Genomic DNA, 27887 nt, shown 5'->3' on the forward strand with positions numbered 1-27887 from the left:
GGAGAGAGAAACCTCAATCACTGTTTTTTTTTTTTAGCTTAGGCTTTTCTTTTCTTGTCTTTTTTTTAAATAAATGAAATGTAGCTTCCTTCCTTGTATCAAATTTATATCTAAGTAAATAATAATAAAGTTCTTTTTAAATGTTCTTCAAGGGACTGCATTCTTCAAACATTACACTGGAAGTTTAAACCAAAGGTCTGCAGTCAGTAACTAGAATAGCTTGGTGGTTCATAAACAGAGAGCCGTTTGACAGGGTGCTTCGAGGGTACAGACACACAGCAATGAGAAGAACACATTTGGATAGACACTGTCAAACCTTTTTATTAAACCTTAAAAGGAACTAACAAATAAAAGTAGAAAATAAAACAGTCATTGTCCAACTTCAATCAACATGGAAGGAAAACAGAATCCGTGATAATAAATTAGACTCGTCGGCTGCAGTGAGCCTGTTGTACTGTAAAAAAACAACCAAAACAATACCTTAAGAAACATTAACCACGCTTTTTCAAAAACACCAAACTCTGTATATATGTGAACTTCTAAAATGGATTGTTTTTGTAAGGGGTCTCAACAAGCTGATTTTAACCCACCCGTTGTCCTAGGGTCAAAATGACCCGCCACTGTGTTGAACCAACTTTATTTAATTTTTATATTTTTGGGATCATTTATGAGAAGGAGGCAGTGAGACTTTAAAGAAAGTATCACTGCCTCCTTCTCACAAATGATCCAAAAAATATAAAAATTAAATAAAGTTGGTTCAACACAGTGGCGGATCATTTTGACCCTAGGACAACGGGAGGGTTTAAAGGACTCTTGTCTCGAGGCTGGAGTGCAACAACAGGAGTTACTCCTTCTGTACATAGTTGATTTTTATTTATTTACTATTCTACTCATTTTCCCTTTTCTTAAAAAAGTCAAGCTAAAAAAACGACAGGATTCAAACAACGCTGTGATATAAGCTGCACTTATCCATACATGTTACCGGGGCAACCCCGGCCCCATACAACTACAGCCCAACACAGTTGACACACAGTGGTTGTGATACAATATATATTTTTGTCTGCGCAAAAAATGTTTACACAACCGTTTCACTGTCTCCACAACGCTTGTGTAATTGTCATTTGTTTTGTATCACCACCGTTGAGTGTAAACGGGGCCACAGATGAAGAAACTGAAAACAGGTAAGGCTTTTCCGTCATCGTGTCCTCTCCAAAACACTCCATTCCTCAAAACGCTCAGGTACCTGTAGCTTTAGACATTGACATGTTTTTATATGTACAAGTGCTGTTGTGGTTGTTTGGATAAAACACCTGGGGAGCGTCCCAAATGACACCCTATTCTCTATAAAGTACCCATGGGGCTCTGGTCAAAACTAGTGCTCGAAATAGGGGGGACAGGCTGCCGTTTGGAACGCAGACCTGGAAACCAAAGAGTTGCAGGTGAAGAGCCTATAAGGGTCTAGAGTGGGTAACTTGGTCACAAAACGATGGACACCAGAAGTGATTTGAAATGATTAGTAGGCACAGTGTTTCACACCAACATGGTCAGATGAGCGGTGTGAAGCCCAGGATGACCGTTCTACTCTTGGCCAATTCTCTAAACACGTATAACATCAATGATCTGAGGCCAGGGTCGTATTCACTAGGAACCAAACGGAAGCAAAAGGTCCAATACGGGGAGGGGCTACCTGAACAAGTCCAATCAGGAACGCTTGTTTTTGTTTTCCGTCGCAAAATGTTTTTGCTACGTTTAGCACTAATAAATACGACCCACTTTTTGCGCTCCGCTGGAAATATCTTTGTATCGTATTCATGTATTACAAACCCCTGAAGAGCCTTGTTACTGGTTGGATACTAACGTGAAAATTGTGTGTAGAATCAATTTATGGGTAAAGTCCTAAAAACTTCTTCACAGTTCAGGATGCAGTCCAATGGCTTTGAGCAAAAGAGAGATTATTATTATTATTATTATTATTACACCAATGACAGTATAAATTGAGCACCATGTTGTAGCACCAGTAAAGTGAAGTGAAGTCTGTAGGTAATAACAGTAGGTGTAGCTGGGGGGGATATTGTGATTTCTAGATACAATATACAGTATTGGACGAAGGGCTGGATTCAATCCGTATCGCGGAAGATCCGCGCTAACATTTAAAGGTAATTTCCGATTGAGCTGACATGCAGCGTTTACCGTGAATGCAGTCTCCGCGAACACGGGAACATTGCCTTCAAATTTACAATCGACCTATAATGCGGATCCTCCTACACGGATTGAATCCAGCCATTAATGCCTCTTAAAAACAACATATATTTACGCTAGTGCAAAAGCTGTGATTTAAGGAGCACATTCTCCACACTGAGCAGAGAGCAATGTACCATAGTGAAACACTGGTCCTGTTGGAATACTTCAGAAGTACTTCCTTCCTTCCTTTGAAGTAATCACAGGTCTGAATTAGTTGGATTGGTGACAGTAACTGGGTGGTAGTAACATTTTACATTACATTTTAGTCGTTTAGCAGACGCTCTTATCCAGAGCGACTTACAGGAGAAATTAGGGTTAAGTGCCTTGCTCAAGTAAGCATGCACAAGTAAAATAAATGCAACTGGTTGACCATTTGTCAAGCAACATTTGCATAATGTTACCTATGCTAATGTTAAGTATTGTGGTGTTTTTAATATGTGATAAAGTAGAGTGGTATTTCTAGTGAATCAGAGCCTGGTTCTGTTTTATTTTATTTATTTATTTTTTGTCATTTAGCAGATGCTCTTATCCAGAGCGACTTACAGGAGCAATTAGGGTTAAGTGCCTTGCTCAAGGGCACATCGACAGATTTTTCACCTAGTCGGCTCGGGGACTAGAACCAGCGACCTTTCAATTACTGGCACAACGCTCTTAACCACTAAGCTAACCTAACCAATTGTAGATCTGTGTTTTACCTCAAAGAACCCAGGAAGGAAGGATGTGAAGTATTGGAGCGCGGCCGACGATGTGAGTTATTTAGAGCCGAGGGCGGTCTTGGGCAGGGTGGAGGAGGGGAGGCGGGTGAGAGACACTGTGATGGAGGTTCTGTTTCGGGGGCTGCGTTTGGCCGGGGGCGACGTCTCCCCGGGGCCCTGGAGTCCTCTCGTCCCTCTCCTCTCCTGCACTCTCCCACACACCCTGCTCACCAGATGGTTGATTTGGTCCTGAGAGGAAGGGGAATTAGAAGAAGAATTTGGGTTGACATGAAGAGTGGGTGTAGTAATTAACCTCCTCCTACAGCCTAATAATGGGGATCTGGACTAGGAATGTAATGATGGTGTTGAGCTGAACTGCTTTCATGTTCTGCAGATTTTCACTCCTGCTTAAATAAGGTTACATCAAATGTTAGAAAGAATTGAGACCAGTGTGCTGTAGTAGTGTGTAGTGTACTGTTGTTGTGTGTAGTGTACGGTAGTAGTGTGTAGTGTACTGTAGTAGTGTGTAGTGTACTGTTGTTGTGTGTAGTGTACGGTAGTAGTGTGTAGTGTACTGTAGTAGTGTGTAGTGTACTGTAGTAGTGTACTGTAGTAGTGTGTAGTATACTGTAGTACTGTACTGTAGTAGTGTGTAGTGTACTGTAGTAGTGTGTAGTATACTGTAGTACTGTACTGTAGTAGTGTGTAGTGTACTGTAGTAGTGTACTGTAGTAGTGTGTAGTGTACTGTAGTAGTGTGTAGTGTACTGTTGTAGTGTAGTAGTGTGTAGTGTACTGTAGTAGTGTGAAGTGTACTGTAGTAGTGTAGTGTACGGTAGTAGTGTGTAGTGTACTGTAGTACTGTACTGTAGTAGTGTACTGTACTGTAGTAGTGTGTAGTGTAGTGTAGTAGTGTGTAGTGTACTGTAGTAGTGTGTAGTGTACTGTTGTAGTGTAGTAGTGTACTGTTGTAGTAGTGTAGTGTACGGTAGTAGTGTACTGTAGTAGTGTGTAGTGTACTGTTGTAGTGTAGTAGTGTAGTGTACTGTTGTAGTGTGTAGTGTACTGTTGTAGTGTACTGTTGTAGTGTGTAGTATACTGTAGTACTGTAGTAGTGTGTAGTGTACTGTAGTAGTGTGTAGTGTACGGTAGTAGTGTACTGTAGTGTACTGTAGTAGTGTACTGTTGTAGTGTAGTAGTGTACAGTAGTAGTGTGTAGTGTAGTGTAGTAGTGTACTGTTGTAGTAGTGTAGTGTACTGTAGTAGTGTGTAGTGTACTGTTGTAGTGTAGTAGTGTACTGTAGTAGTGTAGTGTACTGTTGTAGTGTGTAGTGTACTGTAGTAGTGTGTAGTGTACGGTAGTAGTGTACTGTAGTAGTGTACTGTAGTAGTTTGTAGTATACTGTAGTACTGTACTGTAGTAGTGTGTAGTGTACTGTAGTAGTATGTAGTATACTCTAGTAGTGTACTGTAGTAGTGTGTGTAGTGTACTGTAGCATTATACTGTAGTAGTGTACTGCAGTAGTGTGTAGTGTACTGTAGCATTATACTGTAGTAGTGTACTGCAGTAGTGTAGCATTATACTGTAGTAGTGTGTAGTGTACTGTAGCATTATACTGTAGTAGTGTACTGCAGTAGTGTAGCATTATACTGTAGTAGTGTACTGCAATAGTGTGTGGTGTAATGTAGCATTATACTGTAGTAGTGTACTGCAATAGTGTGTGGTGTAATGTAGCATTATACTGTAGTAGTGTGTAGTGTACTGTAGCATTATACTGTAGTAGTGTACTGCAGTAGTGTAGCATTATACTGTAGTAGTGTACTGCAGTAGTGTGTAGTGTACTGTAGCATTATACTGTAGTAGTGTACTGCAGTAGTGTGTAGTGTACTGTTGTACTGTACTGTAGTTGTGTACTGCAGTTGTGTGTAGTGTACTGTAGCATTATACTGTTGTAGTGTACTGCAGTAGTGTGTAGTGTACTGTAGCATTATACTGTAGTAGTGTGTAGTTTAGTGTAGTACCTCATCGTAACGGTACATCATTTTGAGGCCTCGGCAGGACTTGTGTTTCTGTACGTACAGCAGGACACACTCCAGACAGAACACCACGTTCTCACTCTCCTGGACCACCTGCAGGGACACGAGGAGCATGCCATCAGGACATACACAATAACCACAACATTTTCCCTTCAGGGACAATCAAGTAAGACAGGGACCAGGGATTCATTCAAAGGCGTGCTGCACTACCGGCAAGAGGTCTTTTTACAGGTCATTTACGATTGAGCTCACATCTGCAGAGTTAACCATCGATGCCATCTCCACGAATGTCGGGCGCGTTGTTGGCCCGTGCAGTGTGCTTGTCGACAACGTGCCTTTGATTGAATCCCTGCCTATGTTTGTGCCCAACCTTCCATGCCCAGTAATGACTCACCATGGAGAGGTAGCAGAGATGTTGGCACACCTGGCAGCGTCGGTCCGAGGGGTCGAGCCTCAGCCACTGGCGCTGTATCCTCCTGCTCTCTGACGAGGCCTGATTGTCATGGCTACAGTAGCGGGCAACGGACCGCAGGCCGGCGTCAAACAGATCCCTGCGCTGTCTCAACTCTGTATCCCTGGAACAGGTGGAGCAGACGGAGGTATCGTCTGTAATCAATGGCTACGGTTTCCTTTTTTTTTTTTTTTTTGTTGAAAGGGTCGATTTGCGATAGGTACATGTTGTACTTCTTGAGAGTGGTTACATTTCTCCAGCCCCATCCCACAGCTGTTTATCCAACAAGTGGTGGGGTGAACGCGTTGTAGTGGGGTGAACTACTCTTAAAAGATTGCCCTTTTAAGAGTAGCATTACATTCTATGTATGATGGGACTGTGATCTAAATGATACTGTGATCTACAATGATACTGTGATCTACAATGATACTGTGATCTACAATGATACTGTGATCTACAATTATAATACTGCTAATGATACTGTGATCTCCAATGATACTGTGATCTCCAATGATACTGTGATCTACAATGATACTGTGATCTAAATGATACTGTGATCTACAATGATACTGTGATCTAAAATTATAATACTGCGACTATAATCTACAATGATAATACTGCCATTACTGTGATCTAAATGATACTGTGATCTACAAAGATACTGTAATTTACAATGATAATACTGCTATTGATCAATCTACAATGATAACACTGCTATTAATACTGTGATCTACAATAATACTGCTATTGGTACTGTGATCTGCTATTGATACTGTGATCTACAATAATACTGCTATTGGTACTGTGATCTGCTATTGATACTGTGATCTACAATGATACTGTGATCTACAATAATACTGCTATTGATACTGTGATCTACAATGATACTGTGATCTACAATGAAACTGTGATCTACAATAATACTGCTATTGATACTGTGATATACAATGATATTGTGATCTACAATGATACTGTGATCTACAATGATAATACTGCTATTGAGACTGTGATCTACAATGATAATACTGCTATTGAGACTGTGATCTACAATGATAATACTGCTATTGATACTGTGATCTACAATGATAATACTGCTATTGATACTGTGATATACAATGATATTGTGATCTACAATGATACTGTGATCTACAATAATACTGCTATTGAGACTGTGATCTCCAATGATAATACTGCCATCGGTTAAATAGTTGAACCCACCGGAGGTCTTTGAGAAGTGAGGTCACGGTTCTCGGAATGAGACCATTCTCCCGTTTAGATTCTGACATTGCGATCTGGTACAGCAACTTCTCCATGGAGAAGGACCTCTCTATGCGTCGACATTTCAGCTCCTGGGGAGGAGAGGTAAGAGATAGTTAAAATGTTGATATGACAGGGCCTTTTCACAACATACCCCCAGTTCAGATTAAAGGGTGTGCTCAGTTTTGGTAAACCCTCGCAAATCTCTCCTTTCATGCAGTAGATGTGTAGGGAACTAAGATCCATGTGAATAGCAGAATCTTTGATACTGAATTGACCGGCGGAACACCGGGTGCACAGAGCCACTCTGCCCTCCGTTTGTCCACTCTATCTGAATGACTGACTGATAAAAGACAGATTGACTGACTGACTGACTAAACTATGCGTTCACTTTGCCAGGAAGCTGGTTAAGTCAGACTTTAGAGCCTGGTTACCACCCCTCCGTGAGGAGCTTTCAGGACTGGAACTCAGTCAAACTGGCCACCCCCAAGATGTACAGGACTGGAACTCAGTCAAACTGGCCACCCCCAAGATGTACAGGACTGGAACTCAGTCAAACTGGCCACCCCCAAGATGTACAGGACTGGAACTCAGTCAAACTGGCCACCCCCAAGATGTACAGGACTGGTACAGGAGCTCATTCTCTATGTGGTCAGACTCCTAAACGAAAATGAATTTTCGTTAATTTTAGCAAAGACATAGCATTTTGAAGTTGTCTTATTTATTTAACAATATATATCTATTTATTTATTGTAACAGCAAAGTAATCTGTAATAATGCTGAAGACCAATAAACTACACAAACTGATTTTACAACTTAATCTGTGAAAACATTTAACATGCCAATGCCAACCACTAGTGACAATATACTAAATACTACAGTAATGTTAGCATGGCAGGTAACATAATAATAATAATAATAATAAATTATGCTCTGAATTAAACTATACTCTTCTTTGAACTAATGTATTTTCCTTCAAGTATTGATACAACGGGGGGCTCCAACCTTGGCAGCCTGGTATCCCGTGTTCAGCCACTGGGGGGTGGCGAAGTGCACTGTCTCGGAGACGCTGTAGCCACAGCACACCTTGGAGACGAACGCTCCCGGGAAACAGACGACGAACTGGCCACTCTGCTGGACGGTCCGGTGCACTTTGACCCCCGCTCGACACAGCACCTCCGGAGAGATCTGGAGGGAGAGAGAGAACATATATTACCTGACGACCAAGGCCGCACCCCAAATGGCACCCTATTCACGATATAGTGCACTACTTGCACCCTGTTTCCTATATAGTGCAGTACTTTTCACCAGAGCCCTGTGTGTGTATGCACAGTGTTTATGTAGTCCATGTTTGTAGTGTATGTGTTCCCTGTGTATCCTGCTGTCTCACCATGATGTTCTTCTCCAACATCTCCAGTCCTGGGGTTCCATTAGCCTGCAGCAGTGTGTGAACCACCTTGTCCAGCTTCATCTTCTCCTCAGCAGGAATACAGTACCTGGACCCCGGGTTACATGAGTTATTATTAGGGTCTAATTGTGTATCACTATATGATGACATGTTCAAGTTAGTGGACACGTAACAGCACTAGTAAATAACAATATCCTTGTCCGGCAATGAAACTTGATTTTTATAGCAGTTTTTTTTTTTACTTTGTTGCATTATTTGAGCTTAACAATTACATTTAAGGGGAGTTTTATAAGGGGAAAGATTTGCTTTTGGAATTTTCTAAATATTTTCAATATTATTCATTTCCATGTTGGCTCTATGCCGGGGAATGCCATTGTCTGGAGAAAATGATCCCAATTTCAAACTCTCCAAAAAAGTGTTTAAAATTCTAACAACTAGCAATAGTTTATTGCAATAGCCCTCTCTGACTTTAAATAATATTTCTCTCAAAACTGTGATTCCTAAAAAATGTGTCCAGATATTTGGTCAACTCCGTCAGATTTGTCTAAAACCCTAAATGAATCAGGAATGAGCAGGGTCAGCTATACCATAAGGACCCCTTATTCATGTCCTCATTACATGTAGTCCAACAAGACCACTGATGGTCTGGAAAGTTCTCTACTTTTGATCGATTTAAACAAACAATATAGAAATCACCACGGTCACAACCCTAAAAAATATTTTTTGACTAACATCAACTACGTCAGAGTGCTGAAATAATCATTTTCTATATTTTACGAATATTTGTATCGAACTTTTATTTTTAGAGTCGAAAATATGTCTGTTTTGAGTATTTGTTGTCAACTCCGTCACTGATGGCTAACCCCCGTAAGATTTTTTTGGGTTAATATTCTAAAATATATTTTAATCCCTGTTCTGCAACACATGCTTAAACTATTGACATATTTGCTGTGTTAGATATATGGGATAATGTATCCTTTATGTTGTTTTATGTTCTGAATCTAGAAAAACATGCCAAAATACTAACAAAATTAGCCCTGGAGCATTATATAGCGTTATAAAACAAAAATAAGTTTGGAAATTTTTATTTCATATTTGAACAATCTAATGTTAGAATTAAACAAGGCCTTCAAACACTTGATCAATAAATGTAAAAATCAAATGACTTTTATGGTGTCTGACGGAGTTGACATAAATACAGTTAGTTGCAATTTATGAGAAGAAAATAAAATAATTAGGTTGTTCTTTTACATGGTGTGATTGCTGGTCTATCAAAATATATGATTTGGTCTATCAAATATTAAGACAAATATTTGTGGAAGAAAAATTGAGATTGTCACATCTTTCAAGAATCCCTGATGTATATAATAATATATGCCATTTAGCAGATGGGTTTTTATCCAAAAGTGACTTACAGTCATGCGTGCATAAATTCTACGTATGGATGGCCGAGAGAATCAAACCCACTATCCTGCCGTTGCAAGCGCCATGCTCTACCAACTGAGCCATACAGGGAGTTCTATTAAATGAATCTCCATTGCTTCTATTTGATCAGGCTTGACTATCTGATGCTGAGCTCGTTCTCCATTGGTTGTGGCAGGTGGTGAACCAGAGTGACAGTAGGATTAAACTGGGACAGGGCAGTGAGCAGGGCTGCACTACTTACCAAATGCAGTCAGCGCCAGTGTGTAGGTAATCAATGTATGGAAGGCGATGATGGTCTCGCGACCAGCATGAGGTAGAGAAGACCATGCCGATGTTCAGCCACGGAATGGTCACTCCTGTAGACGCACAGAGGAAGACATAGTAGGCTTCCAAGCTTTTCTAGTATGTTCAAGTTCGCTTAATTCATAGCAGAATACAATTGAATTGTGTGACAATAAAAAGAGGATAGATAAAACTTAATGCAACATACATTCAAGGAACTGTTGTTAAGCTGATAGAGTCCTTCAGTTCACTCTGCAGCTACCTACAACTGTCTGTATTACAATACAATTGACTGTGGTCCTGTGTAAAATGAGAGGGTCAGAGGTATAGATGAGTACCTGGCACAGCACCAAGATGGCGTAAGATGGATCCTGAATTATTGGGAAGGACTGTAAGGTTCCATCCATGTCTTGAGTGGAGACAAGAGCACAGAACACACATAATTTTATGCATGTCCATAGGGTTGTAAAATTCCAGTAACTTTCCCAGGTTTTCCAGAAATCCCAGTTGGAAGATTCACGGAATCAAGAGGGAATAAGCAGGATATTCAGAATCCTCAATTCATATGATAGGATAATGCTGTTATGTTCTCATGTTAACTAATGCATCGGCCCTTACTTTGAAAACGGCTCCGACTTTCCAACAGGGAAGCCACTCCCATGAGTTTTAGTGTCCACTTTCCCACAGTGCACTGCAACGTGACATTCCCTCTGCTCCACGATGTTCCAGTACTCCTGCTGCAATCACAGACAGAAACGTTGTTACATTAATGTAGATGAATAACAAGTAGTGATATTAGATCACACAGTGGGATGGCTGAGAAGGACAAAAGGAGAGGAGGAATATGTTAATGACCTGTTCAGTCGTCTCAAAGGCACAGTTACACTTCATATGGTCACAGTGAATTATACTACTTAGTCTTTATGATTATATGGATGCGTCCCAAATAGCACCCTATTCCCTTTACAGTGCACTACTTTTGACCAGGGCCCTGACCAAAAGTAGTGCACTAAGGGCCGATTCAGACTTGAAATAAGTAGACTTAACATGGATTTAGGTCAATAAAATATGGACAAATCAAAACGTTTTGATTTAAGTCCATGTTAAAGTCAACTTCTCTCAAGTCTGAAATGTGAATAGGGCCCTAAGTAGTGCAACCTATGTAGTTTAGGATATGTAGACCTTACCTCCACCTCAGCCGTCCCAGGCTCCTTGTTGAAGCACATGTTCATAGTATTCCTGGCAGTCCTGTAGAATGTAGTGAGAGAAACCGACTTCCCCTGCCACAGAGAAACACAAAGAGAGGGGTAAGACCTTATGGTCCCTTTCAAGTTCCCTTGATATAAAGTCAATGTAAAGATTATCACAGCAAATCATGGACACAAACAAAGAGGGTAAAAGCTGATGGACTGAGGTGTCTTGATGTACAGTCAATGTAATGACACAGAAACACAACCACAGAGACTAGTAAGACCACACAGGAAGTAGTCTTTTATGTCCTTTGATACATGTGACACTCTGGCTCTATGGACGTTTATATTGAGCCAGGGTTGTTCATTTTCGTGTGTTTGGGTGTATTTCATTTGGTGGTGTTGGGGATGGGTGAGTTTCATTTTGTTTGTGTCATGTGGTGATTGGTCGATGACTCCCAATCGGAGGTAACGAGTGTCAGCTGTCGGCTCGTTATCTCTGATTGGGAGCCATATATATTCTGTGTGGTTTCTCCTTTGTGTTGTGGGTTATTGTTTCTTTGTTGCTGTTAGTAGTATTCAGTATAGAACTTCACGGATCGTCATTTGTTGTTTTCTTCGTGGTTGCTTTAAGTTAATAAAGTCATCATGTTCACTCGCAACGCTGCGCATTGGTCCAATCCTTCAGACGATCGTGACAGAATAACCCACCAAAAAAGGACCAAGCAGCGCGTCCAGGAGCAAGGGGTCTGGACACAGGAGTTATGGATGCCTCCTAAGGACTTTTGGACATGGGAGGAGATTCGGGCTGGAAAGGGTCCTTGGGCACAACCGGAGGAACATCATCGCCCTCGTGAAGAGCTGGAGGCAGCTGCAGCCGAGAGGAGGTGGTCTGAGGAGGAATATCACCGCCCTCGTGAAGAGCTGGAGGCAGCTGCAGCCGAGAGGAGGTGGTATGAAGAGGAAGCGCGGAGTCGAGGCTGGAAGCCCGTGGTTACTCCCCAAAAAATTTTTGGGGGGGGGCACATGGCTTAGGCGCCTGGGCAGCAGGAGGCTGCCACAGGGAGAAAAGGAGAGAAGGCTATCGGATTACGGGAGCCATTGGCGAGTAGAGGGAGGGAAGTTGTTGTGGCACGGCATGAGAGACTGAAGTGTGTTCCCAGTCTGGTCCGGTCCGTTCTTGATCCCCAGTTAAGGCCAGTGGTGGGTGTTCCCGGCACGGTCCGGCCTGTTCCTACTCCACGCACCAGGTCCACGATGTGCGTCGCCAGCCGGCCTGAACTGGCCGTCTGCCCAACGGGCGCCTGAACTGCCCGTCTGCCCAACGCCGTCTGAACTGCCCGTCTGCCCAACGCCGTCTGAACTGCCCGTCTGCCCAACGGCGCCTGAACTGCCCGGCTGCCCAACGCCGTCTGAACTGCCCGTCTGCCCAACGCCGTCTGAACTGTCCGTCTGCCCAACGCCGTCTGAACTGCCCGTCTGTACTGAGCCTGCAAAGCCGCCCGTCTGCCATGAGCCTTCAGAGCCGTCCGCCAGACCGGAGCCGCTAGAGCTCTCCGCCAGACAGGATCAGCCAGAGCCTTCCGCCAGACAGGATCAGCCAGAGCCTTCCGCCAGACAGGATCAGCCAGAGCCTTCAGCCAGCCATGAGCAGCCAGATCCGTCAGCCAGCCATGAGCAGCCAGATCCGTCAGCCAGCCATGAGCAGCCAGACCCGTCAGCCAGCCATGAGCAGCCAGATCCGTCAGCCAGCTATGAGCAGCCAGATCCGTCAGCCAGCCATGAGCAGCCAGATCCGTCAGCCAGCCATGAGCAGCCAGATCCGTCAGCCAGCCATGAGCAGCCAGATCCGTCAGCCAGCCATGAGCAACCAGATCCGTCAGCCAGCCATGAGCAGCCAGACCCGTCAGCCAGCCATGAGCAGCCAGACCCGTCAGCCAGCCATGAGCAGCCAGATCCGTCAGCCAGCCATGAGCAGCCAGATCCGTCAGCCAGCCATGAGCAGCCAGATCCGTCAGCCAGCCATGAGCAGCCAGATCCGTCAGCCCGCCAGGATCCGCCAGATCCGTCAGCCAGCCAGGATCCGCCAGAGCCGTCCTGCCAGGATCCGCCAGAGCCGTCCAGCCAGGATCCGCCAGAGCTGTCCAGCCAGGATCCGCCAGAACCGTCTAGCCAGGATCCGCCAGAGCCGTCCAGCCAGGATCCGCCAGAGCCGTCCAGCCAGGATCCGCCAGAGCCGTCCAGCCAGGATCCGCCAGAGCCGTCCAGCCAGGATCCGCCAGAGCCGTCCAGCCAGGATCCGCCAGAGCCGTCCAGCCTGGATCCGCCAGAGCCGTCCCGCCAGGATCCGCCAGAGCCGTCCCGCCAGGATCCGCCAGAGCCAGCCAGCCAGGATCCGCCATCTAGTCAGGTACTGCCCCTTAGCCCGGTGCTGCCCCTTAGTCCGGTGCTGCCCTTTAGCCCGGTGCTGCCCCTGAGTCCGGTGCTGCCCCTGAGTCCGGTGCTGCCCCTGAGTCCGGTGCTGCCCCTGAGTCCGGTGCTGCCCCTGAGTCCGGTGCTGCCCCTGAGTCCGGTGCTGCCCCTGAGCCCGGTGCTGCCCCTTAGCCCGGTGCTGCCCCTTATCCCGGTGCTGCCCCTTAGGCCGATGCTGCCCCTTAGTCCGGGGTTGCCCCTTAGTCCAGGTGGGGTTAGGTGGAGGGTGGTCATTGGGAGGAGGCTACCGAAGCAGGTGGTGACTGTGGTGGGGTGGGGATCACGACCGGGGCCAGAGCCGCCACCATGGACAGACGCCCACCCAGACCCTCCCCTAGTCCTGATGTTGGTGCGCCCGGAGTTCGCACCTTTAGGGGGGGGTACTGTGACACTCTGGCTCTATGGACGTTTATATTGAGCCAGGGTTGTTCATTTTCGTGTGTTTGGGTGTATTTCATTTGGTGGTGTTGGGGATGGGTGAGTTTCATTTTGTTTGTGTCATGTGGTGATTGGTCGATGACTCCCAATCGGAGGTAACGAGTGTCAGCTGTCGGCTCGTTATCTCTGATTGGGAGCCATATATATTCTGTGTGGTTTCTCCTTTGTGTTGTGGGTTATTGTTTCTTTGTTGCTGTTAGTAGTATTCAGTATAGAACTTCACGGATCGTCATTTGTTGTTTTCTTCGTGGTTGCTTTAAGTTAATAAAGTCATCATGTTCACTCGCAACGCTGCGCATTGGTCCAATCCTTCAGACGATCGTGACAATACATTGTCTCCGTCCCAAATGGCACCCTACTTTTGAACAGGCTCTGGTCAAAAGTAGTGCACTAGAAAGGGAATAGGATGCGATTTGGGACGCAGCCCACTGTCAATGTAACGATTATCACAGCCGACCAGATGGGGGAGTTAGTTCAACAGCCAGACCAAAAACAGAAGGCTTTCTTTGAGAGGGTGAAAACTACATGAGACACATGGATGTTAGTTCAACAGCCAGACCAAGAACAGAAGGCTTTCTTTGAGAGGGTGAAAACTACATGAGACACATGGATGTTAGTTCAACAGCCAGACCAAGAACAGAAGGCTTTCTTTGAGAGGGTGAAAACTACATGAGACATGTGGATGTTAGTTCAACAGCCAGACCAAGAACAGAAGGCTTTCTTTGAGAGGGTGAATACTACATGAGACATGTGGATGTTAGTTCAACAGCCAGACCATGAACAGAAGGCTTTCTTTGAGAGGGTGAAAACTACATGAGACACATGGATGTTAGTTCAACAGCCAGACCAAGAACAGAAGGCTTTCTTTGAGAGGGTGAAAACTACATGAGACACGTGGATGTTAGTTCCAGCCAGACCAAGAACAGAAGGCTTTCTTTGAGAGAGTGAATACTACATGAGACATGTGGATGTTAGTTCAACAGCCAGACCATGAACAGAAGGCTTTCTTTGAGAGGGTGAAAACTACATGAGACACGTGGATATTAGTTCAACAGCCAGACCAAGAACAGAAGGCTTTCTTTGAGAGGGTGAAAACTACATGAGACACGTGGATGTTAGTTCAACAGCCAGACCAAGAACAGAAGGCTTTCTTTGAGAGGGTGAAAACTACATGAGACACGTGGATGTTAGTTCAACAGCCAGACCAAAAACAGAAGGCTTTCTTTGAGAGGGTGAAAACTACATGAGACACGTGGATGTTAGTTCAACAGCCAGACCAAAAACAGAAGGCTTTCTTTGAGAAGGTGAAAACTACATGAGACACGTGGATATTAGTTCAACAGCCAGACCAAGAACAGAAGGCTTTCTTTGAGAGGGTGAAAACTACATGAGACACGTGGATATTAGTTCAACAGCCAGACCAAAAACAGAAGGCTTTCTTTGAGAGGGTGAAAACTACATGAGACACGTGGATATTAGTTCAACAGCCAGACCAAGAACAGAAGGCTTTCTTTGAGAGGGTGAAAACTACATGAGACACGTGGATGTTAGTTCAACAGCCAGACCAAGAACAGAAGGCTTTCTTTGAGAGGGTGAAAACTACATGAGACACGTGGATGTTAGTTCAACAGCCAGACCAAGAACAGAAGGCTTTCTTTGAGAGGGTGAAAACTACATGAGACATGTGGATGTTAGTTCAACAGCCAGACCAAGAACAGAAGGCTTTCTTTGAGAGGGTGAAAACTACATGAGACATGTGGATGTTAGTTCAACAGCCAGACCAAGAACAGAAGGCTTTCTTTGAGAGGGTGAAAACTACATGAGACATGTGGATGTTAGTTCAACAGCCAGACCAAGAACAGAAAGCTTTCTTTGAGAGGGTGAAAACTACATGAGACATGTGGATGTTAGTTCAACAGCCAGACCAAGAACAGAAGGCTTTCTTTGAGAGGGTGAAAACTACATGAGACATGTGGATATTAGTTCAACAGCCAGACCAAGAACAGAAGGCTTTCTTTGAGAGGGTGAAAACGACATGAGACATGTGGATATTAGTTCAACAGCCAGACCAAGAACAGAAGGCTTTCTTTGAGAGGGTGAAAACTACATGAGACATGTGGATATTAGTTCAATAGCCAGACCAAGAACAGAAGGCTTTCTTTGAGAGGGTGAAAACTACATGAGACACGTGGATGTTAGTTCAACAGCCAGACCAAGAACAGAAAGCTTTCTTTGAGAGGGTGAAAACTACATGAGACATGTGGATATTAGTTCAACAGCCAGACCAAGAACAGAAGGCTTTCTTTGAGAGGGTGAAAACTACATGAGACACGTGGATGTTAGTTCAACAGCCAGACCAAGAACAGAAGGCTTTCTTTGAGAGGGTGAAAACTACATGAGACACGTGGATGTTAGTTCAACAGCCAGACCAAGAACAGAAAGCTTTCTTTGAGAGGGTGAAAACTACATGAGACACGTGGATGTTAGTTCAACAGCCAGACCAAGAACAGAAAGCTTTCTTTGAGAGGGTGAAAACTACATGAGACATGTGGATGTTAGTTCAACAGCCAGACGAAGAACAGAAGGCTTTCTTTGAGAGGGTGAAAAATACATGAGACATGTGGATGTTAGTTCAACAGCCAGACAAAGAACAGAAGGCTTTCTTTGAGAGGGTGAAAACTACATGAGACATGTGGATGTTAGTTCAACAGCCAGACCAAGAACAGAAGGCTTTCTTTGAGAGGGTGAAAACTACATGAGACATGTGGATATTAGTTCAACAGCCAGACCAAGAACAGAAGGCTTTCTTTGAGAGGGTGAAAACGACATGAGACATGTGGATATTAGTTCAACAGCCAGACCAAGAACAGAAGGCTTTCTTTGAGAGGGTGAAAACTACATGAGACATGTGGATATTAGTTCAATAGCCAGACCAAGAACAGAAGGCTTTCTTTGAGAGGGTGAAAACTACATGAGACACGTGGATGTTAGTTCAACAGCCAGACCAAGAACAGAAAGCTTTCTTTGAGAGGGTGAAAACTACATGAGACATGTGGATATTAGTTCAACAGCCAGACCAAGAACAGAAGGCTTTCTTTGAGAGGGTGAAAACTACATGAGACACGTGGATGTTAGTTCAACAGCCAGACCAAGAACAGAAGGCTTTCTTTGAGAGGGTGAAAACTACATGAGACACGTGGATGTTAGTTCAACAGCCAGACCAAGAACAGAAAGCTTTCTTTGAGAGGGTGAAAACTACATGAGACACGTGGATGTTAGTTCAACAGCCAGACCAAGAACAGAAAGCTTTCTTTGAGAGGGTGAAAACTACATGAGACATGTGGATGTTAGTTCAACAGCCAGACGAAGAACAGAAGGCTTTCTTTGAGAGGGTGAAAACTACATGAGACACGTGGATGTTAGTTCAACAGCCAGACCAAGAACAGAAAGCTTTCTTTGAGAGGGTGAAAACTACATGAGACATGTGGATGTTAGTTCAACAGCCAGACCAAGAACAGAAGGCTTTCTTTGAGAGGGTGAAAACTACATGAGACATGTGGATGTTAGTTCAACAGCCAGACCAAGAACAGAAGGCTTTCTTTGAGAGGGTGAAAACTACATGAGACATGTGGATATTAGTTCAACAGCCAGACCAAGAACAGAAAGCTTTCTTTGAGAGGGTGAAAACTATATGAGACACGTGGATGTTAGTTCAACAGCCAGACCAAGAACAGAAAGCTTTCTTTGAGAGGGTGAAAACTACATGAGACATGTGGATGTTAGTTCAACAGCCAGACCAAGAACAGAAGGCTTTCTTTGAGAGGGTGAAAACTACATGAGACACGTGGATGTTAGTTCAACAGCCAGACCAAGAACAGAAGGCTTTCTTTGAGAGGGTGAAAACTACATGAGACACGTGGATGTTAGTTCAACAGCCAGACCAAGAACAGAAGGCTTTCTTTGAGAGGGTGAAAACTACATGAGACATGTGGATGTTAGTTCAACAGCCAGACCAAGAACAGAAGGCTTTCTTTGAGAGGGTGAAAACTACATGAGACACGTGGATGTTAGTTCAACAGCCAGACCAAGAACAGAAAGCTTTCTTTGAGAGGGTGAAAACTACATGAGACATGTGGATATCATTGTGCTGCATGAAGTCATCTTCCTTCCTCTTCCTGCTGCTGAAGGGGAGTCTTCCATCCGGAGGCTTTTCTCAGGTTGTGTCCTAAATGGCACCCTGTTCCCTTATATAGTGCATTGCTTTTGATCAGAGCCCTAAGGGCCCTGGTTAAAAGTAGTGCACTACACAGGGAATTGGGCACCATTTGGGACGTAAGCTCAGACACACAACAGACAGCCAGGCAGGGACAGACGGACTGAGAGCCTGTATGAATGTGCCAGGTGTCACACCCTGGCTCTGGGACTCTATATGTTGAGCCAGGGTGTGTTCATTCTGTGGTGTTCATTCTAGTTTGTTGTATTCTATGTTTGCCTGAGTGACTCCCAATCAGAGGCAACGAGTGTCAGCTGTTGGCTGGTTGTCTCTGATTGGGAGCCATATTTAAACTGTCTGTTTTCCCTTTGTGTTTGTGGGTTTTTGTTCCGTGTTCGGTCATTGATACCGTGGATTTCATTAGTCGTTTCTTGTTTTGTATTGTTTAAACTTTAACTAATTAAAGTATGTTTGTTCATCACGCTGCGCCTTGGTCCTCCTCCTTAGACGATCGTGACACCAGGACAATACCTGGTTTGTTGGACTACAGTCAGTCACTGTAAGCTTTCCCACATGTGTGGAGGAGATTGCTGTATTTCTTATTATGGCCCAATATATTTATTTAATATGGACCCAGCTATGCTGGCATTCACAGACAGAATACTCCCTACGAGCCAGGTTTAATTAAAAAAGTAGGAAGTCAAACGGAGAGATTAAACGCTATAAGTAATTGATATTACAGGAGAACTGTAACAGATACTACCGGATAACTAACTGATACTACAGTAGAACTAACTGATACTACAGGAGAACTAACTGATACTACAGGAGAACTAACTGATACTACAGGAGAACTAACTGATACTACAGTAGAACTAACTGATACTACAGGAGAACTAACTGATACTACAGGAAAACTAACTGATACTACAGTAGAACTAACTGATACTACAGGAGAACTAACTGATACTACAGGAGAACTAACTGATACTACAGGAGAACTAACTGATACTACCGGAGAACTAACTGATACTACAGGAGAACTAACTGATACTACAGGAGAACTAACTGATACTACAGGAGAACTAACTGATACTACAGTAGAACTAACTGATACTACAGGAGAACTAACTGATACTACAGGAGAACTAACTGATACTACAGGAGAACTAACTGATACTACAGGAGAACTAACTGATACTACCGGAGAACTAACTGATACTACAGGAGAACTAACTGATACTACAGGAGAACTAACTGATACTACAGGAGAACTAACTGATACTACAGGAGAACTAACTGATACTACAGGAGAACTAACTGATACTACAGGAGAACTAACTGATACTACAGGAGAACTAACTGATACTACAGGAGAACTAACTGATACTACAGTAGAACTAACTGATACTACAGGAGAACTAACTGATACTACCGGAGAACTAACTGATACTACAGGAGAACTAACTGATACTACAGGATAACTAACTGATACTACAGGAGAACTAACTGATACTACAGGAGAACTAACTGATACTACAGGAGAACTAACTGATACTACAGCAGAACTAACTGATACTACAGGAGAACTAACTGATACTACAGGAGAACTAACTGATACTACAGGAGAACTAACTGATACTACAGGAGAACTAACTGATACTACAGCAGAACTAACTGATACTACAGTAGAACTAACTGATACTACAGTAGAACTAACTGATACTACAGGAGAACTAACTGATACTACAGGAGAACTAACTGATACTACAGGAGAACTAACTGATACTACAGGAGAACTAACTGATACTACAGGAGAACTAACTGATACTACAGGAGAACTAACTGATACTACAGGAGAACTAACTGATACTACAGGAGAACTAACTGATCCTACAGCAGAACTAACTGATCCTACAGCAGAACTAACTGATACTACAGGAGAACTAACTGATACTACAGCAGAACTAACTGATACTACTTATAAGAGAACTGTGAGCAACAGAAGAGCATCATGGAGCATGAAGACAGAAATACTGACAGTGATAAGTTGACATGGGGTGACGTGTTGTCAAAATGAGGTGTGTGTGCGCGCGTGTGTCTGATTGTGTGTTTGGCCTCTGTGCTTGCAGATGTGCAGTGACCTATATTAGATGTGAGAGCAACTGAACCAGGGATAGTGTAGTTCTGCCTCCAGGCACTAACAGCTATACACACTGTATTGACAGTGTTGCTCTGTATTCACTCTGCACACACACAGCTACCACAGAGCTCATTAACCAATAGACTGTATTGACAGTGTTGCTCTGTATTCACTCTGCACACACACAGCTACCACAGAGCTCATTAACCAATAGACTGTATTGACAGTGCTGCACTGTATTCACTCTGCACACACACAGCTACCACAGAGCTCATTAACCAATAGACTGTATTGACAGTGTTGCTCTGTATTCACTCTGCACACACACAGCTACCACAGAGCTCATTAACCAATAGACTGTATTGACAGTGCTGCACTGTATTCACTCTGCACACACACAGCTACCACAGAGCTCATTAACCAATAGACTGTATTGACAGTGTTGCACTGTATTCACTCTGCACACACACAGCTACCACAGAGCTCATTAACCAATAGACTGTATTGACAGTGCTGCACTGTATTCACTCTGCACACACACAGCTACCACAGAGCTCATTAACCAATAGACTGTATTGACAGTGTTGCACTGTATTCACTCTGCACACACACAGCTACCACAGAGCTCATTAACCAATAGACTGTATTGACAGTGTTGCACTGTATTCACTCTGCACACACACAGCTACCACAGAGCTCATTAACCAATAGACTGTATTGACAGTGTTGCACTGTATTCACTCTGCACACACACAGCTACCACAGAGCTCATTAACCAATAGACTGTATTGACAGTGCTGCACTGTATTCACTCTGCACACACACAGCTACCACAGAGCTCATTAACCAATAGACTGTATTGACAGTGCTGCACTGTATTCACTCTGCACACACACAGCTACCACAGAGCTCATTAACCAATAGACTCTGCTACCAATAGATTCTTCACACACGTTTGCGCAACAATATTTACACAAGCGTTGTGTAGTGCCTCCACTATGCTTGTGTAATTATTTTTTGTCCAGAAAAACTCTGTTGTATCACATTTGTTGTGCTAAATTTGTTGGGCTAAACATCAGTTGTTCAACCTGAGTGTGTACAGGGCCAGAGACAGGCTGAAATGACCTACCCTGTATATACACTTGTGCTGGTCGCTGAGAACCCCTTCCTCCTCCTCCGCTCCTCCTTTCTTCTCCTGAGCGAACAGCCTCCTCCTGCTGGACCTCAGCCACATCTCCTCCTGTTTCTTCACCTCTCTCTCTCCTTCCTCCAGGCTCCTGGGCAGGCCGTTCCTCTGCACCACCCCGTTTACCAGGCCATTCTTGGGCTCACAGCGGGGCAACTGGAGCAGGCTCTGTTGGGAGTCATCTGGGTGGCCCTCCAGGGGCCCCCTCCTCTTCTCCAGCCTCCCCTTCTCCTCCAGCACCTCCCTCTCCAGGCGGGAGCGCTCAGCGGGGTCCAGGGAGTCGTAGGACAGTAGGTACTGGCAGTAGGCTTCCTGCAGCTTGGCCAGACGATCCTGTGGTTTGGGTGGTAGGGCATTATTACGTTGCATTTGAAGGTTGACAGGGTGGGCATAGGTTAGTGTTCACATCAAATGTCAAAGTGCTGTACTTAGCTATGCAGCTAGCTGGGCTGGCAGTTGGTTTTCATCAGTAGTCAGTCTCAAATAAAAAGGTAGAATAAAAAACATGACCCACTTCAGGTGTAGATGAAACACTACAAGACATGGATGCTGGAAAGAAGTGCTTGTTACAGAACAGCATCATGGTCAACACAAGGTGGCTGGGTACCAAATGGCCCCTTATTCCCTATATAGTAGGCCAGAGCCTTATGGGTCCTGGTCAAAAGCAGTCTACTATGTAGGGAACAGGGTGCCGTTTATGCGATTTGGGACCCAACCTTGAAGCGGTACAGTACCTGCGCAGTCTTGGGGATACGGAGCTGGTCGGCTAGCTTACTCCATTTCTTCATGTCGCTGACCTGCTGCATGCCGCCCATGTCGTTGATGAGCTGAAAGAACCGGGCCAGGTCTAACTCACAGCCGCCTAGGCAGGGAGGGAGGGAGTGAGAAGGTGAGGGGGGAGGATGTGGAGGAAGAGGAGGGGCGTGAGAGGGAGGGAGGGAGGATAGAGAGGGAGTGAAGGAGGGTGAGAGGGAGGGAGGGAGGATAGAGAGGGAGTGAAGGAGGGTGAGAGGGAGGGAGGGAGGATAGAGAGGGAGTGAAGGAGGGTGAGAGGGAGGGAGGGAGGATAGAGAGGGAGTGAAGGAGGGTGAGAGGGAGGGAGGGAGGATAGAGAGGGAGTGAAGGAGGGTGAGAGGGAGGGAGGGAGGATAGAGAGGGAGTGAAGGAGGGTGAGAGGGAGGGAGGGAGGATAGAGAGGGAGTGAAGGAGGGTGAGAGGGAGGGAGGGAGGATAGAGAGGGAGTGAAGGAGGGTGAGAGGAAGGGAGGGAGGATAGAGAGGGAGTAAAGGAGGGTGAGAGGGAGGGAGGGAGGATAGAGAGGGAGTGAAGGAGGGTGAGAGGGAGGGAGGGAGGATAGAGAGGGAGTGAAGGAGGGTGAGAGGGAACACAGAACAAGGAGGTTAAAACAATGTTCTTTAATCCTGGTTCTGGGAACCCACATGGCTTAATAATGATTGGTTGATTTGTTGTATTAGCACAGGGCTGGAACAAAAGCATGCACACCCAGTGGGTCCCCATGACCAAGATAGAAGAACACTGGTTAATGGATGTATGCACCTGTGACGATATAGAGAGGACCGATGGGGCTGATAAACATGGAGTCTGAATAAGCAGCAACGTTCACTACAAATCACTACATTTACAATAAGCTTGCAAACTAATTACACCCAAATATTCTACATGCGAGACTGTGGATGTCTGACGAATGAATGATACGGCTCTGTTAGACAGGACAGCCTGGTTTAGACAGCCATTATCCTATTTGATGTTGAGGCCCACTCTGACAAAGCAGAGGCCTGTAGGTATTGGAGCCTGAGAGAGAGAACGGCTAAGTCCCAAATGGCACCCTATTCCCTATAGAACTCCTCTGGGCCCTGGTCAAAAGTAGTGCAGTATATAGGGAATAGTGTGTCATTTGAGACCCAGCTGATATCTCTTCTGCTCTTCCTCCCCATGGTGTCTGCTGCCTGTAAAACCCCTTACAGACCTTCCCCATTTGTCACTCTCACACGCTCACTCACACACACACTCTCACACACACACACACACACACACACACACACACTCACACACATTCACTCTCACACACACACACACTCTCACACACACTCACTGTCACATACACTCACTCTCACACACTCTCACACACACTCTCACACACACACACTCTCACACACACACAAACACACACACTGTCACACACACCTACTCTCACACACACACACTCTCACACATACACACTCACACACACACACTCTCACACAATCACTCTCACACACACACACACACACTCTCACACACACACTCACTCTCACACACACTCACACACACTCTCACACACACTTACTGTCACACACACTCACTCTCACACACTCTCACACACACACAAACACACACACTGTCACACACACCTACTCTCACACACACACTCTCACACACACTCACACACAGACACTCACACTCTGACAACCCCCAGACCAGTACCAGTGTGTGTGAGCTACTCTACTCATGAGAAGTCCCATCAGAGCACAGCATGGTGGGTAATATACTGAACCATTATAATGTTGTAGTAGGAAAAAGATCACTGAAGACAATCTGTCTGTCTTCCCTTTTCACCATAGCTTGGCTGTATGGGGTCTCCTTGCTCAAAAAATGGTTGGTGTGTGCGTGTGTTTGTGGTGTGTGGTTTGTTTGTTTGTTGTTTGTTTGTTTGTTTGTTTGTTTGTTTGTTTGTTTGTTTGTTTGTTTGTTTGTTTGTTTGTTTGTTTGTTTGTTTGTTTGTTTGTTTGTTTGTTTGTTTGTTTGTTTGTTTGTTTGTTTGTTTGTTTGTTTGTTTGTTTGTTTGTGTGTGTGTGTGTGTGTGTGTGTGTGTGTGTGTGTGTGTGTGTGTGTGTGTGTGTGTGTGTGTGTGTGTGTGTGTGTGTGTGTGTGTGTGTGTGTGTGTGTCTGTGTGTGTGTGTGTGTGTGTGTGTGTGTGTGTGTGTGTGTGTGTGTGTGTGTGTGTGTGTGTGTGTGTGTGTGTGTGTGTCGGGCATCCTGACAGCCCCATCTCTCCCAGTGTAATCTCATCAAAGCTGCCAGCTGGCAGAGGAACAGTAATCCTTCCTCACTAGGAAGGTCAGTCAAGGTCTCACTAACAAACACACTTAGAGCAATCAGCAGCAGCCAATGGGCAAGATGGTCAGGATGAGAGGTGGTTCAGAGGTCAGGATGAGATGAGAGGTGGGTCAGAGGTCAGGATGAGAGGTGGGTCAGAGGTCAGGATGAGATGAGAGGTGGGTCAGAGGCCAGGATGAGAGGTGGGTCAGAGGTCAGGATGAGAGGGAGGTCAGAGGTCAGAATGCGAGATGGGTCAGAGGTCAGGATGAGAGATGGGTCAGAGGTCAGAATGCGAGATGGGTCAGAGGTCAGGATGAGAGATGGGTCAGAGGTCATTTGGGAGCAGCCCTTTTGACTATAGTAGAGCACACTAACAAGAGGAAACTGCAAACCCACAAAACTGATAGATAGCCACTCATTGTAGAGTTGTGAGGACCTATGTACTAGAATAACATGAAACTGTATTAGAATAAAGTGAAACTGTACTAGAATAACATGAAACTGTACTAGAATAACATGAAACTGTACTAGAATAAAGTTAAACTGTATTAGAATAAAGTTAAACTGTACTAGAATTAAGTTAAACTGTACTCAAATAACATGAAACTGTACTAGAATAAAGTAAAACTGTACTAGAATAAAGTAAAACTGTACTAGGATAACATGAAACTGTACTAGGATAACATGAAACTGTATTAGAATAACATGAAACTGTACTAGAATAAAGTAAAACTGTACTAGGATAACATGAAACTGTACTAGAATAACATGAAACTGTACTAGAATAACATGAAACTGTACTAGAATAAAGTAAAACTGTACTAGAATAAAGTTAAACTGTACTAGGATAACATGAAACTGTACTAGAATAACATGAAACTGTACTAGAATAACATGAAACTGTACTAGAATAACATGAAACTGTACTAGAATAACATGAAACTGTACTAGAATAACATGAAACTGTACTAGAATAACATGAAACTGTATTAGAATAAAGTAAAACTGTACTCAAATAACATGAAACTGTATTAGAATAAAGTAAAACTGTACTAGAATAACATGAAACTGTATTAGAATAAAGTAAAACTGTACTAGAATAACATGAAACTGTATTAGAATAAAGTAAAACTGTACTAGAATAACATGAAACTGTATTAGAATAAAGTAAAACTGTACTAGAATAACATGAAACTGTATTAGAATAAAGTAAAACTGTACTAGAATAACATGAAACTGTATTAGAATAAAGTAAAACTGTACTAGAATAACATGATGTGTCTGCTCCCAAAATGTATTTTACATTAAACATTAGTGGCACCCAAATGGCACCCTTTCCCCTATATAGTGCACTACTTTTGACCAGGGTCCATAGGACCCCCATAGGGCTCTGGTCAAAAGTAGTTGGGACGCAACCTAAGTATCAGTCTTGCAGAAATGTACCTATGAGCGGTGGGTCTTCCATGGAGATACCCTGGGCCTGGAGGTGTTTCCTGATGCAGGCCAGCCTGAGTACGTTGGACCCCCAGCGCCGACCCAGCTTATGGATGTGCTGCACCTGGGTCACAAACCTCATGTCCTCCTTCAGCTTGCACTCTGGCCTCCAGTCCTGAGGGGGCACCACCCTGCACAGCCCATAGCTCTCTGCCTGCACCCGCACCGCCTCCACGTACACCAGGGGGTCCTGGAACTCCTCCAGGCTGGGTCTGAACACTGGCACCTCGGTTAGGGACAGGGACGGGGGTGGTGCTGCACCTCTCTTCTCCCCACTACCCCGCTGTCCCCGCTGCCACTCTGTTGCTTTAGGTTCTGCTGCTGCTTTAGCTGGGCTGCTGGTGCCTGGTTTGACCTTGGCTGCTGAGGTAGAGGAAGTGGAGGTGGAAGTGCCCTTGGAAGTTCCCTGGGAAGTGTTCTTGGAAGTGGCCTGGAAAGTTTTCTTAGAAGTAGTGTTATTAGCTGGTGGTGTAGTAGCAGTAGCAGTAGTAGTAGTAGTATTAGCAATAGGGGGTATGGGCTGTGCCTGTCGGGTCAACATCAGCGTGCCAGCGGAGGCTCGTTTCGGTCTTCGCTCCGAGGAGGAAGGTCGGGATGACGTGACCTTACCAAGATGGCCGCCTGACACCGCCACAGCCTTCTCCTGGACGTTGACCTTCCTGCTGCTTCGCGTCTCCGGGGCGTTGACCTGCAGTCTGACCTTTTTGACCTCCGTTGAAGACTCCGGTGTTTCTGTCAGACACTCCTCAGCCGGGAGCCCCAGACGTCTCTTGGAGTGTCTGACGCCCTCACGCCCCTGCAGTACCTGCTGACCGCCACATCGGCGTGGGTGAAGCTGCCCGTTGACTCGCTGTAGGCAACACCCGCCGGCTGCCTTGTTGGATTGTACCTCCTGTTTGTTGGGAGTCTTTGCATCGCCGCTTGAGGCTTTTCCTGAGTTGGAGTGTGGTGTGCGAGGGTGAGGGCGGCGGTGGGTCTTCACGGGTTGGCGAGCTTTGGAGGAGGCTCTTTTGCCCAGTGTGAGTTTGGCCTCTTTGAGAAGTCTGGCTTTGGTGTAGGGGATGTGGCCCCTGGGAAGCGCTGCGGCTGTGGACTTCACAGTTCTGGACGACAGTGTTCGGGAGGCCGGGGGCTTTTTGGCACAGGAGTTGCGTACAGTAGCTGACGATACCCGCGACAGCCTGTTCACTTTTGAAACCTGCAATAGACAAAAGTAGGATTATCAAAAATAAAGTAATTTGGGAAATCTCACACATCATCATTTGTACCTCGCTACAGTATGTCCTCTCCTTCTATATCTAGTGCTGCTATACATTTTATCATTGACCATCGGTCCACGTTTTAATCTGAGCATACACAGTACTGGAACATTACAGAATTCAGATCTCCTCTTACTGAGGTGTGGTTGATTAGTTCCAGTCCAAGGTGGACAGGACACCTGACAATCTGTCACCTGTTGGTTTGCCAAGGACAGGGAGAGGCTTCTGGCACCCCTCCTATACAACAGCAGATGCACAAAGGAGATCAGATCTGCGTCCCAAATGGCATCCTATTCCCTATATAGTGCGCTACTTTTGGCCAGAGCTCATAGGGCACCAATCAAAAGTAGTGCACTATATAGGGAATAGGGTGCCATTTGGGTCACAGACTGAATGACGGAAGACCCAAATTGGAATGTGTTTGAAATAGTACTCATGCTAAATATCCTTAATGATGTATGTCTGCCAAGGTTATATACATAAAGCCAGTAACTGTCAGTATTATTCCTCTGCATAAGGTGTCTGTGTGTGTCAGGGAGTGGCTTAGAGTTGCTGGGAATAATTAGGAACTATCCCACTCCGCCCACCAGAGGGCATC

The 27887-nt window shown here is 44.8% G+C and overlaps 1 protein-coding gene across 2 annotated transcripts in view; it reads right to left on the reverse strand.

The window, feature by feature from the left end:
* Nucleotides 1–893: 893 nt before the first annotated feature.
* The window catches only part of LOC121542791 (protein Jumonji-like), an 88377-nt gene continuing 61383 nt past the window's right edge, over nucleotides 894–27887 (reverse strand). Inside the window, exons 7-19 of one of the 2 annotated variants that reach the window (XM_045208548.1) lie at nucleotides 25980–27228; nucleotides 22172–22299; nucleotides 21381–21770; nucleotides 10983–11075; nucleotides 10414–10532; nucleotides 10134–10204; nucleotides 9755–9869; nucleotides 8071–8176; nucleotides 7767–7868; nucleotides 6642–6772; nucleotides 5367–5547; nucleotides 4958–5065; nucleotides 894–3185 (exon numbers count right to left, since the gene is read on the reverse strand). In XM_045208548.1, coding sequence (XP_045064483.1) covers nucleotides 2994–3185; nucleotides 4958–5065; nucleotides 5367–5547; nucleotides 6642–6772; nucleotides 7767–7868; nucleotides 8071–8176; nucleotides 9755–9869; nucleotides 10134–10204; nucleotides 10414–10532; nucleotides 10983–11075; nucleotides 21381–21770; nucleotides 22172–22299; nucleotides 25980–27228 — 2985 coding nt within the window. In that variant the 3' untranslated portion in view covers nucleotides 894–2993. Of the gene's footprint in view, nucleotides 3186–4957; nucleotides 5066–5366; nucleotides 5548–6641; nucleotides 6773–7685; nucleotides 7869–8070; nucleotides 8177–9754; nucleotides 9870–10133; nucleotides 10205–10413; nucleotides 10533–10982; nucleotides 11076–21380; nucleotides 21771–22171; nucleotides 22300–25979; nucleotides 27229–27887 lie in introns of both variants that reach the window. The other variant, XM_041852332.2, reaches the window with a different exon arrangement.

The sequence above is a fragment of the Coregonus clupeaformis genome, chromosome 28 (genome assembly GCF_020615455.1).
Source record: "Coregonus clupeaformis isolate EN_2021a chromosome 28, ASM2061545v1, whole genome shotgun sequence".
Taxonomy (NCBI): domain Eukaryota; kingdom Metazoa; phylum Chordata; class Actinopteri; order Salmoniformes; family Salmonidae; genus Coregonus; species Coregonus clupeaformis.